The sequence below is a fragment of the Acipenser ruthenus genome, chromosome 12 (assembly GCF_902713425.1).
Source record: "Acipenser ruthenus chromosome 12, fAciRut3.2 maternal haplotype, whole genome shotgun sequence".
Taxonomy (NCBI): Eukaryota; Metazoa; Chordata; class Actinopteri; order Acipenseriformes; family Acipenseridae; genus Acipenser; species Acipenser ruthenus.
In genome coordinates, this window is record NC_081200.1 from 38,030,936 (window position 1) to 38,051,288 (window position 20,353).

The following is a 20,353-nucleotide window of genomic DNA, read 5'->3' on the forward strand; positions in this document are numbered from 1 at the left end:
GGGGGTGGTCCTCTTCAGCAGTGCCAGACAAAAACAATTGAATAGCTGTGTTAATCGATATATTATTATTATTACTATTATTATTATTATTATTATTATTACTCCTCTGGGATATCAAGTAGTGGATTAAGTGGCAATTGTACAAGATTTTTACAATATCGCTGACAGATCTCAAGCAAAACAAAGAAATGGCCAACAATGGACTCCCATTCCAAAACCTTAACCCACCAAGTGTTTGTTTTATTAAGTGGGTGTGTGTTCTTCAAGGCTTTAGAGTGCTTCCCAACCCACTCTGATCTTCAGTGCCAATGCAGTGCAAATGTACCTTATAAGCCATTGGTATAATGATACGGTAACGGTCATGTTTAAATATACCTATGGTATTACAATGGGGGAAAAAAACCAATGCACACTAACAAGGTATCACGTCAGAACCAGCCTCCTTCTGGTTGACACACTGCTATTATAATGGTATTTTCATTACATTTTCTGTAAGTGTTATACAAATAAACTTAGTCTTTGGATTTGTTTTTCAGAGAATTCCTGTTCTAGACAATTGTGCACAACAGAGCTCAGCCTTGTATTAACTCATTCACTTGATTTTATCCCTGTCCACTGACAAAAGAGGACTGTAGTTGAAGGCAAATCACCAAAGTATTCTCCATGGAGAACCTTAATAAATGTAGACTCGTTCTCTAATAGAGAGCACTCTAAATGGATGAGGTATAACAAAATTATTCATAAAGAGCATTTGAAAAAGATGTCATGCTAACTGGTTGCATGCGGATCTATGGAACACTAACATTGTTACGACTGAAAGCCAAGCACGCTGTTTCTAGGTAGCAAATAGCAGAGAAAGAAAGGTTTTGTATGCGCTAAAGATCTCTACTGCTTGTATGTATCCCATCCACTAGCTTTCAGACTAATGGGGTATTGAAAAATTCCTATCAAGTTAAGGTATTCATCGTTTTCTGTGTATTAACAGACAAGCCCACTTTCCATTCTGAAAATCTCTATCTGTATCTAAGCCCATAGATCAATATCTAAATCTATCTATGTAATGCATTTATCCACTGCTCTCAAAAAGGATATTGCTGCTCTAGAAAGAGTGCAAAGAAGAGCAACCAGAATTATCCAGGGTTTAAAAGGCATGTCGTATGCAGACAGGCTAAAAGAATTGAATCTATTCAGTCTTGAAAAAAGAAGACTACTCGGCGATCTGATTCAAACATTCAAAATCCTAAAAGATATAGACAATGTCGACCCAGGGGACTTCTTTGACCTAAAAAAAGAAACAAGGACCAGGGGTCACAAATGGAGATTAGATAAAGGGGCATTCAGAACAGAAAATAGGAGGCACTTTTTTACACAGAGAATTGTGAGGGTCCTGGAACCAACTCCCCAGTAATGTTGTTGAAGCTGAAACCCTGGGATCCTTCAATAAACTGCTTGATGAGATTCTCGGATCAATAAGCTACTAACAACCAAACGAGCAAGATTGGCTGAATGGCCTCCTCTCGTTTGTAAACTTTCTTATGTTCTTATGTTCTTATGTTCTTATCCATAAGAGGGAAAAAAACCATAAGGGGAAAAAACTGCATTATATAGTGCCTCTGCCCAACACCTTCACTACATGTCTTGTAGTTAGAGGAATTGTTGGTATATACTGTTTAGCAGTACTATAGTACATAGTATTTCTTTCTACTTTACAAGCCTGAAGGTCTTTGAAAACATATTTACCCATGTTTTTCTACTCAACTTTCTTAAATGCCCGATTTGAATGACGGTGCATTCCACATCCCGTTCATGAGTTCCCACTGTGAACAGCCTCTTTTCACTCATATGTAACCTGGATTTCTCATATTAATGGAGTGGGACCCGGGAGTTTTTAGTATCAAGAATACTAAGCAACTTATTACAAACATTCAAAATATAGCAGTGAACGCATTTGTTTGTCTGCTTTATTTATTCTTATAGTTGTTTTCCCATACAGAGCCACATTAACAGAGAGTTAACTTAACATGGTTAAATTAATTCAATACAAAGTTTGATACTTGTAACATTTTCTATAAATGTAAAGTAATTTGTTCTATAAATACCAAATATATAGGTACAGTAGGTGCAGAAATTCTTTTTTTGTATCTTCAATTGTTAAAGCAGGACCATACCACTTAGTAGTCATGACAGTGGTTATGATTGACTAATGCTCGGGTATCTCTTTACTCAAGTCTCAGATTATTTGTTTAGTCAGAATACTTCAATGACGTGTGATTGACAAGCGCAAGAAGGATATATAAGTTGTTACAATCCGTTTCAAGAGGCAGGGACGCCTTGCAGTACTACAGAACAGTAATGTAATATTGCCATTGAGTTGATCAGTGTGGATTCCCAGCAAATGATTTTATTCATGTGTCTTTTTTTGTTGAATTGTAGAGTTAACCAACTAGAATCAAAGGATGACATTATTGAAATGTTTTAAGTACTGATAATGACAATTATTAAAAAAACAAACAAACAAAAAAAAAAAAACAATTGGATCCTAAACTTGTTTGTGGGTGTTATTTCAAAAGAGAAAAAACTTTGTAAGAGAGTTTCCTGTAGTATTTTAAATTGCTATCTGGAGTGCATGTTTATCTAATCTGGTCACAGCTTCCTTTTAGAGCACTGGCTGAAAGGCAAGCTTAGAGTTTCGTTAAGATCCCACTGCCCCATCTGTTTACCAATATCAATTATTCCGAGGCAGTTTGCATCTAATAGTTAGCCAAATGAGTAAGTAAGTGCTTTATATTGTGCAGTGTTACATACAGTATTAACATAATTCATTAATATGCAGTCAGCTTTTAATTAGGAGGTGAACCAAAAAATAGAAACACTTTGCCACGGTATGTTGCACACAGTTTTATGCCAATGGACTGCACATGACTGTTCTGCTATGATAAATGCATCATTGACATGTCTTGTGTGCTGAAAGTTCTGTGATTCTATGAAAGTTGCATCTCCCCGTTACAAGTCACAACAGGCAAGACAGCAGATCAGGGCTGTTCAGTAAGCACTTAGTTGGCAACGACGGCATCTGTATCCACGGCTGCAGAAACTGCTGATGTATCACGAGCAACAGTTTCAAAAGTAATGACTCTATGGGCACCATGGTGGTGGGATTGATTCAGTACCACTCATAGCTGTGTGTCAAAAGCTGACACTCCTTTGACTGACACAGATTGGTGTGGCAGTGGAGCAGGGGTTTGTCACAGTCTTCTTGAATAAAGAACATCCACCATTGAATTTTATTTTTCTTACAACACATTAAAGCAAAGCCATGGCGAAAGTATGGCATTTCAACAGGACAATAAAGGTTTTGTTTTCAGAAGCGTGTGAAAATGCCTACAAAAAAAACACAAGTGCAGCAAAGCATTTAGATTAAAACCTAAAACCTTGTGACAAAACACCACTGAACAAAACCACACAAAGAATGAGGTTACTGTAGAAATACTGATGCACTGGCAGACTGTGGTTCATTTTATACCCGACAGCCATGTTACCTCCTATATTTTCTTTATTAAATTAATTTTGTACTGAATTTGTCTAGACTTGTTTGGTTGTAATCGGTTATAAATTCTGCATGTGTAAGTAAAACGTTTTTTTTTTTCTTTACTACATGATTTTTTAGTCTAACCTGGTGGTGAACAAAGTGACCCCAAAGTGCACAGTCTACTGTATACTTTACAAAGTGCACAGTATACTGTATACTTTACAAAGTGCACAGTCTACTGTATACTTTACTATTTAGAGACAACATTAAGAGCAAGGGAAACTTTAACAGTATAAACTAGCAAGGAGTTGCTTCAACCAATAGTTTACCAGCTTGTTTTATAACATTAAAATGTTTATTTATTTTTTATTTTTTTAATTTTTTTATTGACTTTGTCCTCATTGCTAAATAGGGCCCAACTGTACTGAACATACTGTAAATGTTTTTTTTTAAAGCGGTGTTTATTTTCTTATTTCATGGTAAATTGTATTGGAGAAGATTACAAGATGTGGGAAACTCAGAAGTTGCACAATATTTTCCCCTGTCTTGTGGCCAAACTGAATTTACAGTTCTGTAATTATATAAATACTTGATTAATACCATATGTACAATATTGCTCAATTTCCGTTGTGTACAGTATTCCATTAAAATATACTGTATAAGAGCATGCTGCCTGTTTACAAACTATTCAATTGAACACATTTTCTAAATACCGGCACTTGTAGTCTCTAGTTTAAAAAGCAACAAATGTTTATTTATCAGACTCTTACACGCCTGTTTTTCCAAGAAGTCACATGCTTTGGCTTTACCTTTCTCTTTTAGATTTTCAATAGGCTCTGCCAGGCGTTGTCCATTATCATAATCTAGGGCACACTCTACATGGAAGGATCATAACAATTTAGGGCACACATTAAATGGTAAAATGTCTTCTGTCTTCTTTTTTTTGTTTGGCATACTGTAGTAAGACACTTAGAGGAAAAACAGCAGCTCTTGCTTTCTTGCTGTCTACTTCCTGTTTTAACCAAGCCCAGGCTGCTTAATAGACGCCACAGCTGCATAGTTGTGTAAGCTTGTCAAGTCGTAACCTAGCTTTACAGTTCCTGTTTCAGCAATGATCAGCTGGAAGTTGGTGAATTCTGATTGGCTAAATTCTGCACAGCTTCCGGCATAAACAAAAACATTCGCCTCAGCTGATTCCCTCACAACCCGTTGTGAACAAGCATTTGGTGGCTCTCATGCTTGGAATTGTTTTGTTTCCTGGGACACCACAGTTGTATGCTGATATTGTGTGAATATTTGAAGAAACTGAAAACTATGCTTGTCTGGATGTCAGCCCAGTGATTCAGAAAAGGAGGTGGTGGATTCTTGCAGGAAACTATACAAAAAGACATTGCACAAACATCCCCTGAGAGTGAATGCTGTATATATGTGGTAGAATTACCACTTAAAAGTGCAAGAACTAAAGGATGGACAATAGTTATGAGAATTTAAATTCTTGCGCTAGTACCGACTCTTTCCCAATTAATATTTCAGGTAAATATTATTGTTTTTTAAATACTTTTACAGCATAATGAACAACTTACAGTGACTGAATGTTATTTACTGTGCCGTCTTTACAATTTTTAAAAGAAGTGCATTTGATGAGAATTATACTTTTTACAGCGTCTTGAAGTCAAGTCACTGGACCTCAGTGTAGGGGGGGGGGGGGCTGGGCTGTAATGTCTCCAGTAATACTTAAAGGATTTATAACAACAATTTCTTACTTCTCTGAGCAGGAAGCCATTTCCCCCAAGTTTAATTTACTGTTGACGTATTTTGTTTTCCCAACATTACTTTCACTTTCACTCAGATGAAGCCACTGTATAGAACCCTATACAGTAGGTTAACTTTGTGTGTCAGGTAAGAAGCTCCCACCTGAGCCCTACACGCATGTATTATTTAGCAAATGGGAAACAATGTAGCGTCACTGGGGGGAGTCCTTATGTATAAATCAATAACACAGAAAGTTAATGGGAAGAGAAAGTCAAAATCTTCAGTCGAGGTTACTGTGGTGCCAGGAAACATGGTGAGTCAAAGTGAAAACACAACCTGGGTGAACAAAATGATCAACACATGAGGTACATGGGGGAAAATGTTGTTATGCTAACAGAAGATATACTGTATATATATATATATATATATATATATATATATATATATATATATATATATATATATATATGTGTGTGTGTGTGTATTAATCCTCTAACTAGGCAGACATTTTGACGAAATTCAGTGCCAACAGGACAATGGCACTGCGATAGTCTGCCAGTGTACTGTATGTAAGCACTGCAGTATGTGACCACAGGAAATACAAGCTACTATATTTGTTAAGGTAAAAGTCAAAATCTGGTCAAGTTTTACCAGTAAATGTCAACAATGACCAAGTAAGGTGATACATTTTGAAGAAATAGATTGCTTTTCGAACATTTTAATTCAGGTATTTCATCGAAGAATGTATTTGTTCCTGCATCTAAATTGTCAAAATAATCATTAATGTCGAAGAATATATTTATTTCTGCACACAAATGTTCCTTTAACAAAATAATCATTAATGAGCTTACAGTAATGCACAATTGAGCGACTCAGCATGGTACTGAACAATATTGTGATCCACTTATGTAGAACAACATTCTGGTAAATTTGTGTATAAAACAATTCACAATGGTGTTGAAGGATATTGTACTAATTATACGTAGTAGTTTGATGAAAAATAACATTCTGTTAAATGCAAATTAAATAATTTCTGTTTTTATAACAGAAAATCACACTTTGGTTATGACACAAAACACGACAAATACAGGCACTGAATAGACATGTATTTACTTACTTATTGCAGCCTGGTGGCACTTGGATTTACACAGGCCTCCTGAAGCCTTAAAATGTGCGAAAGCGAGACATTCGGTCATAGCCAAAGGCACTTGGTTTTTCTTGAGATTTACCGGTAAATGTCAGAAGTGCTATCTTGTTTATTTCAGACATTTACCGTTTTGTTTGGTAAATGTCGACATTTACCAGTAAATCTTAAAATGTGCAAATATTCTGATTTTTATCATAACATATACATCACTACTGTCCTCTCACTTAAGGGGAAGGCGGATTCTTTTAGGACAACGAGCTGAGAGGTAAGCTGTGAGCTGTAGGGTTTCTGGTTCACGTTCTAGTGGTGGCCACCTAATAAATCTGTCTTAAACTAGTGCGATTGTTACTACTTCAGTATAAAACTGATTTTGGTGATAAAGGTTGTACTGCCTCAGTGGAAGGCTAATGCTACTTGACCTGTTTCCAATGTACCATGACCAAGGACTTAAACTCTGTCAAGGGTCCAAGGGTTATGCTGATTAACTAACCCCCCTGGAACTAATGTCAGCCGATGACTATGTTTTGTTTTTAAAAAAACTCACAGACATTGGGTACCGTACATTTCCCCATGCCAACCTAGAGCTTTGGATAGTGAATCCCTCAAATTCCTGTTGAACTTTATTCAGACTGTTCAGTTTATTTATATGTCTGTTGTAGGAGATCAGTAGAAGATGTACAGTGTTTTGAAAAGGAGATTTCGGTGCCCTTTTCCAGTTTATCAGCTAATAGCAAAAGATGGACCCTGAAAGTCAGAGGTGAATTTGTATACAGTATTGTAAATGATTGAAAAATTAATACTACAATATTACAATGTTTAATTCTGCTGCTCAGCCATTTGAATATGTCTACTCATCAAAACATTAAAAAATACCACAGTCCAAGAAAACTAAAATGTACTGCAGTATACTATAGGAAACTACAGTATTTTTAGACAGTACCATAGTATTTTATAATATGGAAAGGGACCATAGTATTTTATAATATTGAACAAACAACTCTACTGCTGTTAATCTTCACCAGGGCTATCTTATTGGGAATTATTATAAAATACAGTAGGCAAAACATGTACCATTATTATGCAAAGATGTATCCCAACGTGCAACTCCGGTCTGGAAAGGACCACTGTGTCACAAGTTCACCTTTATTTTCAAGGAACTTCCCTGAAGAAACACTGATGCATCTACAGCCTGTCCTGTTGAAGTGAGGGGTGACTTATAGGGAGGAGAGAGCTTCAGAGGATCCTGATTTCTGAACGCAGGCCTAACAATAACCTCAAACACTGAATTCCTGGTACTGGGAGTATATCAGCTCCACAGTACTTGTTCCCTTTTTAACACAGGGCAGCGTTTTACCTTTTTCATTTATTTTTAGACTTTACTGACTACTCTGCCAGAAAAAGGATACTGTAGGGAGGTAATAAAGAAACCTCATGGCTCGCTAGATTAATATGCGTGTCAAATCCATAGCAGACCACAGTAACCAATAATCATTCAGATCGGAGAGCTGAACAAGCTCATATGGGATGTTCAGGTTCCTGGATGCTGAGGTCCAGGTAGATTGAAGTTCACAGAAAGATCTTCTGCTTGTGCAAGGAGGGGTGGCTCTGTGAATTACTGTAGTACAAGCCTACCAACATTTTAGCAGCATTCCTTTAGTTATAAACACTAGTGATGCTGGGTAACATTAAGACACCCACAGTATAACATTGGGTGTTTAACTATGGGCTTTATTAATATCAAAGCAGAACCAGACACAACGGGAGACTGCTTTAGCTATTTCAGATAAATGTTGAAGCAGGTCAGCAAATTTGTATAAAATGTGCATATTAAAAAATAAATAAATAAATAAATAACAAGGTGGAGTTCTGACAGTGCAATTAGAAAACAAATTGTATTGTACCTCATTATGAAGGTATTCCTTTCATGTTTTAATTACCGTTATTTCTGTTTAATCATCAGGGAATTTTATTATGCAGGCTTAAGAGGGATATCTGCATCTCCAAAGCATAGACAGATGGCTTGTTTTAGGTCATGCAGCCTAAAACAGCAAATGCCCCCGTTTGGGGGATATGAAAGGTCTTGATGTAAATTAATGGCGTTTCTGCTAGTCTCAGTGGGGTTTTAGTAAACAAATCCTCAAGTGTCCAAGTTAGTCTAAGTATCAATTCAAAACTGTTTTGTCTGTGATTTTGTGAAAAGTTTAAACTTAGGTGCTGCACCAAAGATGAGAACTTCTTTAACAAATAAAACAGGAGGCTGGTATTTTAATACAGTAGATTAATCAATGCCAGAATATTGGCATTGTGCTGCCTTAGGTTTCTTTTTGTTTTTGCCAGTTGCTTGGGAAAAAAGAACTTCCAGGAATCTGGCATCAGAAGGGTTTTCGAGGCTGTATCAGATAATTGGCAGATAATGTAACAACTGGTGGCAACATTGTAGTTTGGGGACCATATTGCCAGACTATTGTTAGATACATAAGAGTCGATGTTGCCATCTGGCAATAACCCAGTAAACATACTTTTATTAGTTTTGTCAGTGGTCCTTGTGTTTTACAATACAGACAGATGCTTAACACATAAGTGGTCATTCAGAATGAAGAAGTTCATTTGCCACTGCATTGTAACATAAGCCAGGATACAAAACATTATGAGGTTATATTAAAGATGCCGGTATTGTTTACAGATTTCAACTTGCAGTAGAAATGCATCCAGTTAAAAGTCTGTTGTCATTAGGGGTTCAACATGGACAATATATACATGAATTAATGGTCAGTGTAGACAGTTTTTACAGGTGATCTTTAATACAAAATTTGCTGGAGAGATTTTTTTCACATCATGATAAACGTGCTCATTTCCGTTATACCAACAAAACACACTGATAATTATAAGCTTTAGTTTTGACAGAGGAGAAACAGTAAAGCTGTTGTATGGCACAGAATTTAATACATTGCGTAAATAGCAGCCAATTGAATGGAGCATAATTATCTAAAATGAATGGCCTTCAATGGTTTATAGTTGTCTTTCAAATTGAAACCTGACTAAAAAAAAAATTTACAAAATAATTAGCGCTTGTCCATTGTTAAGTTACTTCATTCTGGAGCCTGGTTTCTGATATACTGACATCCTTATTAAATGTGAGGAGACTATAAGGTACTTGCGCTACCTTATAGGTTGCCATGTAAAACACCACAGTTTGTTGCCAGACTCTCATCACATTTAATGTCAGTTCTTGACAAAGATTGCAGCTAATTTTCAGCTTTGTGGATCTCTTTCCAGTTCACTGTCAGTTTTAGGTTGCTAAGTGCCTACCACACATATACAATATATATGCAATCAAGACTTTTCAGTTTTTTATTTGTAAATAATTTTGAAAAATATGTAAAATTTTTTCCCCACTTTGACATTATGGACTATTTTGTGTAGATCAGTGACAAAAAATCCTAATTAAATCCATTTTAATTTCAAGTTGTAACACTACAAAATGTGGAAAAGTCCAAGGGGGGTGAATACTTATGCAAGGCACTGTAAATTACAGGACTTCTTTAACTCTCCTTCCTCATCTTGTATTTAGTAATTACTGTTGGTATTCTAAAGAAGTGACACTCTAAACTATATATGTATTTTAACATAGATAACGGCTTCGCACATCTTCACCTGTGCCAATATGTGTTATTGATTATGCTGATGGTGAATCCTGAGACAAGGTAATGTACGAATCTCCTGGCTTATAGTTCTTTGCAGTAAATAATTGGTATAGTGTTATTAAAAATCGTTACTGCATAGGGATAAGAAGGGTAATGTTGGGGTATTGCTGTCATTAGAATTGAAGGCTTCTTTGTTTCTCCAGACTCCTTTACAGGGAAATTGGTCGAGCGAGTATACAGCACCTATTACACTTAGATCATCACCTGACGTATTTAAAAGTGCTGACTTCTTCTCAAGGTTTTAATTGACTTCCAGATTTAAAGATAAGTTAGTAACTGGCTCGCACCTGCCAAGAGATTTCAATAAAAGGGAAAAGATCTGAAGCCGTGTGCACAGTAATGTCTCGGGGTGCCGTTACAGCAGAAATCATAAAAAAAAAAAAAAGATAATTCACAACCTTGACCATACAATTGTAATGGTTTACAAAAAAAAAAGGATCATGATTTCTTGTTGGCGATTATAAAATATTCACTGCTTTGAACACCATTTTTTATATCCTATTCAACATCGGTGAAGTGTTATTAAAGTGTTTATAATTGACACCTTGTAGGATACAGTGTCATCTGAGTTGTGGGTATTTGTAACCCTCAGTACCAAAGGTATAGGTAGATGAAAGGATCCTGAATTGAAGTATTGGTATATCAGTTCACCATCAATTTGAGTTTAGGAAAGAGAAATGTAGAAAATTGCTGCTTCAAAGTCACAAAAATCTTTAATGTTTTTGTAAAGATTATGGTCCTTGGTCATTAATCCTAGTAGCACCTCATTATTGTCAGTAACTCAAATGTAATTGTGCATGAATGTAAACACAATCAATTCCTAATGAATTTAAAAAAAAAAATCTATTTGGTGGCAAGCTGTTGAGGAAAGTAAAACAAAAATTCAAGGAGAAAAATGTTATGTTTAAAATATTTGACATTCAGAAAAGCTGGCAGGACAAAATGTTGCTTTTAGCATAAAGCATGACAAATTGAAATAAATAAAGACAAAAAATGTAGACTTTCAACAAGGGAAATGACAAGGATTTTTTGGGAAAACCTGTAAGTGTAATTATTGTATTTTAACACTGGCAAGTTGAGTAGTTAAAATGCAATTACAATTATTTGAGTAATGCATATACAATGCCTATAGATGTGTAAATTAAATTGTTCAAGTGTGTTGATAAAGCCCAATCTTTATGAGAGAAAATACAAAAGAAGCCACATTACAGATTTATACTATTCCTTGTTTTTATTTACCTTGCTCATATTCAGCAACTTTCAGTTGGACAAAGGCTGGGTCCTAAAAATAAGGTTGCTGACATTACAGGCTGTCGGTGGGGGATTTGTGCTGATGAACACGTGTGCATGATGATTTTTTGCAGACCTCTGGCAATTTTGTGTGTTAACTTAACAAAGTTAAGGTGGGATGAATAAAGGCAATGCTTAATGCACGATGTGTGGGGGTTAGTACTATTTCTCAAAGAATGCCTTGTAGACTACAGCGTAAGTATTGTCTTTCAAATGGAGAAGGTTTGTCAACTGCAGTTGCCATCAGCACATCTCTTAAGTAAACAAAGGCCCCTGTAAAATTGAAAGCAGCTGTGACTTTTGTCAGGGCTATTAGTGCATGCATCTTGTACCAAATAAATTTGATTGCATATGAAAGTAAACAAAGCTTCGCTTTTTAGTTTCCTGGGAATTAGTTTTGTGTGTGTGTGTGTGTGTGTGTGTGTGTGTGTGTGTGTATCTGGTTGGGTGTATCCTTTTAAAGAACAATTTGTCTGCATTTTAAAAGTCCAATCCCAACAAAAGGGCTTCAGACATTGCTCTTTTTGAAGAGTACATAACTGGCACAGTCGTGACCACAGAGGTAAGGATGTTCTCCATGCCCAGTTCATGATGCCATATCCAATCGGTCTTGAAGCTATTATATTATGGTGTCTTCTTTTTAACAAAGAAACCAAGACATTTTTTTCTCTCAATAGTGCTTATATGAGATCTAGTGCCAAAAGCACAGATATGCAGCACAGGTATGATTTACAGAATCTGTTCAGCTCTAGCTACAGCAGAAGCATTGTAAATGAACCTCTCGATGATGTTTCACTAATTTTTGTAACCGTTTTGCCAGATGTTGTTTTCTTTACACAAAAAAAACGTTGCAAATTGCAAGCATAAGTCTCATGTGTCTTGAGGCCTCCGACACACGGACTTGAACCACACCAATAATTTTACATTGGCTTTAAACAAAACGTTAAACTTCCATAGAGTAGCTTTATAAACACGTGGGAAGGCATTCTGCACTGCGGAAAGCCCCATGCCAGCTGAAATCCTGTGTTAGTTACAGAAATGCCAGAAGGATCAGTATGCTTTCTACCACTCACCATGGTCCAGTTAGCCAGCATACGTTCGAACTGTGCAGCGGGAGTCCTAACAGATTCCCTGTTTGTTGTGTGTGTGTGTGTGTGGGGAGGGGGGCATTCACATTGCAGGCCTGTAACAGAAAGATAAAGATGCTGATACAGAGTGACAGTATTTAAAAAAATTAGGAAAAGCTTCAGTCACTGTGACATTAAATAAACACCTTGTGAAACAAAGTTCAATATGACAAATTTTAAAAGCTAAAAAAAACCCTACTGTAAACAGAAGGGTCATTTTATAGTCTTGGGATGTACATGCTGTGCCCTCATTAAATACATTCCCCACTAAAACCCATAGTATTCCCCTCCTTTTTAAAAGTAAAGAGAAGTTGACTTACTGTAGGTTTTTTAAAGTCATGGTTTTGGCCGTGACACATTGAGAAGTCATAAACTTCCTAATACTTGCTCTGGGTGTGATTTGGTCTGGTCTAATTTGGTGGCAAAGCAGAATCAGCCATAACACTCAGCTCCTGAGATGAAAGCTCTAATCACCTTTCTGCTTTAACGTCTCTCCTAATGGATTGCCTTTAATGATTATAAACATATGCTCTTCTGCAGCCTAAGCCAGAATCCTTTCGCTGTTCCAGCCGTTGTATCAAAGTTGGGTATTTAATTGGTTTCAAACTAGCAATGTACCATGTTTTGATAGGGTGCACGTTTTTTTAAGTAATTTACTTGTGTTGCTTGCTTGCTTACTGTACCAGCTGTATGAAACGTGTACATTCAGATCTGGCCTACTTCTCTGATAGGGGGTACATTAATCAAGTAGCTGTGCGCTTCATGGTTTCAAAACACCCTGTGTAAAATATGAAAATATCATCGGCTAACCTTTATATCTTTGTCCAGTCTTGTTTGATTTCCTTTCTTTTATTGGTATTATTAAGATTTTCTTTCTCAGCTGATTTATCTAATATTGAGCTCAAGTAACTTAATGTTCAGAATGCATTTTTGAAACACCCTCTGTGCAAACGAGCATTAATCCCCCTTTGGTTCTGCTCAGCAATAAAGAAAATGAATACACTTAGGCTCTCGTGCATATTTATTTATTTATTTTTAATGCAAGGCACTTTAATAAAATCTCTTTGCATAACATGACTTATTGAATTCATCTCCATGATAGAAGATGCCCATTTTTCTATTACATGTAAACTGCAATTTCATAACTAAGAGTGTTAAGATTAAGAGATACACCTCTATACGCGGCGGTGGCAGCGGATGGTACATTTGAAGTCTATTTTTTATCTTCTTCTTTTATTAGAGTCACTCGAATGCTTTATCTGCAGAGAAGGGGAGGGGAGAGCCCGTGATTCTTTGCTGAACTTCTGTGACTGCAAGAGCCTGCTGGCCCATCACAAGTGTCTTCTTGCGTGGATACGAAAGGTACAAGCTGTTAAAACAAAATAAGTTATTAGGAGTGATTTTGCTGCATTTGTTCAGCAGCACATAACTGAACCCCCATCCTTATTGATAGATTGGTAGATTACTACATTACTATGAATACTATGATTTATCAATAGCCTACCAACATCACATTTTCATATTCCACTCAAAAATTTGAAATCCATTCTGCTGACCTAATGGAGCCACGTAAACGTGTATAGTTTCAATAGAAAACTGTAGTGTGTGTTATCTACTGGCTTTTCGATTACTTAAACAGTTTATGTTAGCACATGATATATTGCTTACCTGTACTAAATGTGGTGCATTGTTTCAGCAATGATTAGTTTAAATAAACATTTCTGATTGGTAGTTTTTGATTGTGTCCCTAGATCTTACTCTGGATCAGATAAGAAAAGATTAGAGAGCAACTTATCAGAAACATTCTTCTTGTGAAATAAATAGCACCCCTATGGCCTCAATAGAGCTCTGTGAATCATGCCAATAACATTTGCCTTTACTTGATCAATAAAAATGTGGTATTAAGGGCAGGGGGATACATTTCATAGGTTCAGTTATTTTAGTATATTATAATTAAGTTCAATTAAGTAAACAAGTTTCCTCTCTGAAGCTGTTGCTTTCTTCCTGCATTACATGTTCCCACCTCTTGTCTTCTTGCTGCAATATACAGTATTTCTATAGGTCATTACTAATTCACCTCTCAAACTTGCATTATAAATAGCTTGAGAGATCATTAATTTACACTGATTCGATTAATATAGTGCACAGTGTTGTCCTGTAACATGAGGTATGCCATCTAAACTGTCTGAATCATTTTTGTTTAAAATCATTTTTTGTTTCTCCAAGCCCTAAATTGTATTTCATTATAAATGTTGCCCTTCAATATTGGCCAAGTGGTTTTTATGAATTTACTTGCTGTAAAGTTGTACCTAATAGATATTTGAAGTTTAATTGGGGAATACTCTAGGTAGTGTTTGACACTACAGGAAACATACCATCTTGACTTCACCTTGACACTGCTGGTAATGTGTTACACTATATTTACTGTGAAATCAGTTGTTCAGTCACTAACTAGATAAAAATGTAAGTTTAAACATACATGAAACAAAAATAATTAGATTTGACGCAGGGCTCAGATTTCAGATAATCATTTTCTTAATTATTTAGTTTATTGGGAATACAACTTTTAAATTACAAATCCAAGGCCTCTCTTTGTTGTATCTGGGATCAGTAGAGGCAGATCATCCCTAGATTTAGATAGCTAATGGTATACTGTATACACAGCAGGGGTTGTGTGTCTGTAATTCCTTTAACTGTATTGTATGCTAAAGTTTTGCCATTTTGGCTTTTCTGCGATTGCTGTTTGAGGGTCTGTCACAAAGACGGCCAGAGTGGGTTGCGTCAGACCAGAAAGGAATTCAAACACAGACGGTGGTGATGATGAGCTGAGTGCAATGGCTGCACTCAGCGTTTATTAACAAATAAAAGGTTTGAACAATGGAATACAAAACAGGACACGGCACTATAGCCAAAATAAAGAGACAGACAAAACGGACTAACACTAAACAAACGGTGCACGGAGACAAACAAACACGGTGAGAACAAACACTTATCTTTACGATCTTTCACTACTACTTATTCCTCTCTCTCTCACCCGTTCTCCTCTTCCGAACACCCAACCCCGACTGAATGAAAATGTGCATCTATATATACTGTTGTGCTGGGATTCAATTACTAATTAATTATTCACTTGAATCCCAGCACGTGAATTAATTCTGTGCAACCCCCGTGTTCGCATATTATATTTTAAATGCACGTGCGTGATGTGCAATCCCGTGCCTAAATACAAATATACAATTTAAACACACGTGAAACACAGACCTGTTTATATCCCGTGTACCAATCTATACACCAACATTAACATACGCACGCATACATACAACATAGAACACACAAATGCACACAGGGGCGGGGCACTTTGCCACAGGGTCCCAGTGTAAGATCAGTAGTCACTTTGCATAGAATACAAGTAGCAGAGATAACAGTCAAAGAGGTCCTTTTATCTCTGATGTCTTAAAGGCAAAGTGAAGTTTCCCTATGAGTGAGAGGTCCAGCCACACTGGATTAATTTTGCTGCCATAAAAGGCAAAGGCCGTGTGTTATCAAGCCTTTTTCTTTGAGTGCATTTCCATTTACTGTGCATACACACTTTGGGTTATTACTTTTGAAATATTTCTCAAGGAATATATTTAGATGTTGTTGGATCTCTTAAGAAGAGATTTTTTTTGTAGCAGAGTGATTTCTGTAAGTAATAGACAACCCCCCCCCCCACCCCCCCCACCCCCCCCCCCTCGTGCAAAGGAATCAGCAGCTGACCTGTCACTTGGGCTTGATACCCATCTTCAGTGCAGGTCATGCGTGTACATCTAAAGTGCTTCTTAACCACATTTTATGACGCCAGAAATGTAATCCAATAACAATTTTACTTGTAAGTGCTCCTGGTCTGCCACCAGGGAGCAATTCCAAGTGTTGCACTACCCTTAAAAGCAGTTTAAAGAAAAAAAAGACACACATTCCATTTTCTTATCTAATTCTGTTGTAAATATACTACGAAATAATGTTGAAAATAAATGACAGTGTTGGAGTTGTTTTGATACATCAGCATCATTGCTAAATAACTTGAATTTCTAAGTTTAAGTGTTTTAATACACAGGGGCTGATGTAAGGATAGGCACAGTGCAAACAATTGCGGCTACAAAATCCAAATTGCCAAGCAGGCCAGACAATTATTTTGCACTGCGGCCTATGTAAGCTTAAGAGCAATGCAAATTACTCAACACGCACAAATAATGAGCCTCAATCACAATAATGAGTGTCACAATGCAGTGGGCTATTTAGCGGCCGCACTTACAGCCCAGAGGTGAGATGAGTTAGGAGTACAGAGAGCAGTAGACCCTGTATGAGATTTATGGAGCACGAAAATCAAACCAAACCAAATAAATATGGCAAAGGAAGGGCACGAAAGTCCTCTTGGCGCATGGAAAAGAAAAGAAAAGTTTTCTGAGGAGGAGCATAACATCAGTTATGCTACCAAAGAGGCCATATGGTCCTCTATAGTGGAGAAAGTCAATGCTGTCAGTGTTACCAGGAGGACAGTGAACCAGGTGATGAAAACAAACTCCCATATTATACATCACTAATTAAATCACCTTAATTACTTCGGTATAGTTAGTCCTTTGGGTTTTGTATGTTATATTTCAAGTTATCTGAATAATACATTTACTGTATATTATACAACATCTACAGATCTCTTGAGTTAGGTAACACATTAAAGATGCAGGTTTGCACCAGCTTTACATATGCATTACATTATCAAGATGCTAGTACGGTATAGCTGTATAACTTTATACAGAGGGGAAACAATTTATTAGTTATAATATGTGTATGTGTGTGTGTGTGTGTGTGTGTGTGTGTGTGTGTGTGTGTGTGTATGATTAGTTACAAGTATTACAGTACATTATATACACTGCGGTCTATTGATCTATACAGTGGTGATCTAAATAGTGCCGTTCCTTAAATAAGCCACATTTAAACATGTATAGTTTAAATTAAAAACTGTAGTGTGTGTTATCTATTGGCTTTGTGATTAATTAAATAGTTAATGTTAGCACATTCTATATATGTTGAATTTAAACAAACATTTCTGATTGGTAGCTTTGGATTGTGTCCCTAGATCTTACTCTGGTGCAGTTAAGAAAAGATAAAAAATATCTTAACTAATGTATTTTTCTTCTTCTTGTGAAATAAATAGCACCCCTGTGGCCTCAAAAGAGCTCTCTGAATCATGTCAATAACATTTGCCTTTTCTTGATCAATAAAAATGTGGTATTGGAGGCTGGGGGACACATTCATAGTTACAATTATTTGGCAGATCTAAACACTGCTGTTCTTCAAATCTCTAAATAGGACCATCCCTGGTGTTTTACATATTTTTACTGACAGAAATGCACTAAAGGGACTCACATGCACTGTTAGATGTTTTTTGTCTTCATAACCACATTTGAATGAATCTCTTGGCGGTATTTAGTATTTAGTTCCCCCACTGTTTAGATCAATGGAACAGACTCCCATTGAGTTTTGCTTTGTTTTATTTCATAATTAATTACTGTGGTGATGTTGTTCTCTTAGGGCCCTGGAACTGAAGACAGACCGAGATGCAGAGTGTGCACAGCTGAGGTAAGACTGGGGAATCAGAGTGTTCCCTCCCTAGTAGCTCAGTCTCATGCTGCTGAATCAAGTCAAAGAGATTGACAGTGCTGGGTACTTGAGTCCTGTACGTATTTAAAGGCCAGGGACCACCCTCTGCTGGGGTGAGGAGGTATATCATTCTCCATGTTGGTTTAGTCTCTGGTCTTTTATTTTATTATTTAAAATACCTGTCAATTCAGCGTTAAACAGTTCTTTGTTCAGCAGCAACTACACAGGTATCACACAATGGGGTTCAATTATCCTACATTTTATAAGTAAGAGTTCTAACAAGTGGTTATCAAAAATCCTTTTGTAACAGTATGTATTTATGGTATCTACTGCAGTTTTCAACATGATTTGAATGTTAAAGTACTGCAGCCCATTTCCATGGACTAAGCTGTGCACGACAAGAGGCAATTGCCATCTTGGAAACAATTCACTATTCACTAAAAAAGAAGTAAAGAACCAAAGTTGCAGATTCCCACAGTCGTTTTGCTTTTCCCCTCACACAGCACTGTCCTAAAGTAGGGTTCACAAGTTCAAAGACAGTTCTAGAAGGCAAATCCTATTTTTTTGGTTTGAAAATCAGGCCCCATGTGAATTCATTACAGTGACTGTGAGTTCGGCCATTTCTGTGCAGTGTAAACAAAATGCATATTTAACACCTGGTTGGACTAGAATGGAGAAGATCAACTTTGGTTAACCCTGACTTACAACAACAGGAAAAAGAAGGACTATTGTTCATGTAATTGTTTTAGATTTCAAAGTAACCTTGTTGGTAAAGCAATATAAGCTGGGTTGATACCTTATTAATGTACCAAAGCATCCTGCTGATTGAAACGTTCTGACACACCAGAACATTTGGCACACAGAATATAGCACAAGCAGTAACATTGCCAATCCTTTCCCTTCATAGATGCCCAGTGCCAATTGTGTTGAAACGTGTCATGTTTTTTTTTTTTTTTCACATAGACTCCAACCCAGGCCTACAGAGGTCAAAAGAAAATTATTTGTATTTTCAAAATATGTTTAATCAACTACGAGTAGGTACCTCACTTTGGTACGTTTGGGAAGCCACTTGATTTCCAGTGCTTCTTGAGAGAGGTTTTTCCTGTTCGGCCACCTGACTCAGGTACGATAATGTAAGTTAAAACCTTTTAAACATGAGTAATTTTCTACTTTCGTTACAGTGAAGCCTCCGTGGGGGTAAAAATAAAGCTGCAACACCGAGAAAAACAAACAAACAAATCTCTGTGAGGATGTGGTTTGCCTTTTAAGTTAGCTGGGGGCACTGTTGAAATGTTGCAAAGAGGTTTTTGTTTAAATGCAAAAACTCCCTAAACACACCACTGTGCTCCTGTTTCTATCATTCAGTCCCATGGAATGAAATATTTATTTACAACCTTCCATTTCAAAGACTTCAAAACATGCAGGTTATAGTATGGTTAGTTTGCTAGAAAAGTTTTGGGCTGTTTTGTTTTCTCATTGATGTAGTGCATACTTGATGCATTTTCTTTCTTTATTAATATAATGCTTTTGTGTAATGTATGTTTAATTGCTTTACACTGTTAAATGCATGAATAATTTGTAGCTCTATTTGATCTCTATCTACTGCAGACTGCTCTTGGTTAAAATATAATAATACATATATAAATTAAGAGCGTTTAGCCATTGAGGTTTAAGTTAATGCATTTTCCATTTAATCCAATGTCCTTGCAATTTCAGTTGTGGCATTTAATGATTTTTATTTTATTTTTTTGCATCGAGGTCTCAAATGTGGGACATTATGTATGAGTTATGCTAATTTGTTAGGGCAATGAATGCATTAATTAGCAATGGCCTCAAAGCAATAATTACCAATGTAGGTGTGTCACAAACAATCATGTTAAAATGTGCCAGTTAATTATTAAGATTTAGATCCTAGGGCCCTAGATTTGACATCTAACATCAGAGTAGCCAAGAAAAAAAAAAAATCTAAAAGTTGTATCTGTATGAAAAGCACAGTGCTTGTTGTTTTGGTCATCAGTGAACCAGGATTTTGTATGTCGACAGCTCACATTCCAACCTAATTACTGTGAACTGCACTGCCTGGTGCACATTTCATCTGGAGTATGTAATTACAAGGAAAGAAAGACCAATATAAAATGCATCACCTTACTTTCGTATTGATTAGAAT

At 36.5% G+C, this 20,353-nt stretch overlaps 1 protein-coding gene across 1 annotated transcript in view; it reads left to right on the forward strand.

Annotated features, from left to right (window-relative positions):
• The first annotated feature begins 4,709 nt into the window (after positions 1-4,709).
• The window catches only part of LOC117417329 (uncharacterized), a 77,001-nt gene continuing 61,357 nt past the window's right edge, over positions 4,710-20,353 (forward strand). Inside the window, exons 1-3 of the mRNA XM_059035061.1 lie at positions 4,710-5,062; positions 13,790-13,911; positions 18,118-18,165. Coding sequence (XP_058891044.1) covers positions 4,996-5,062; positions 13,790-13,911; positions 18,118-18,165 — 237 coding nt within the window. The 5' untranslated portion in view covers positions 4,710-4,995. The remainder of the gene's footprint in view (positions 5,063-13,789; positions 13,912-18,117; positions 18,166-20,353) is intronic.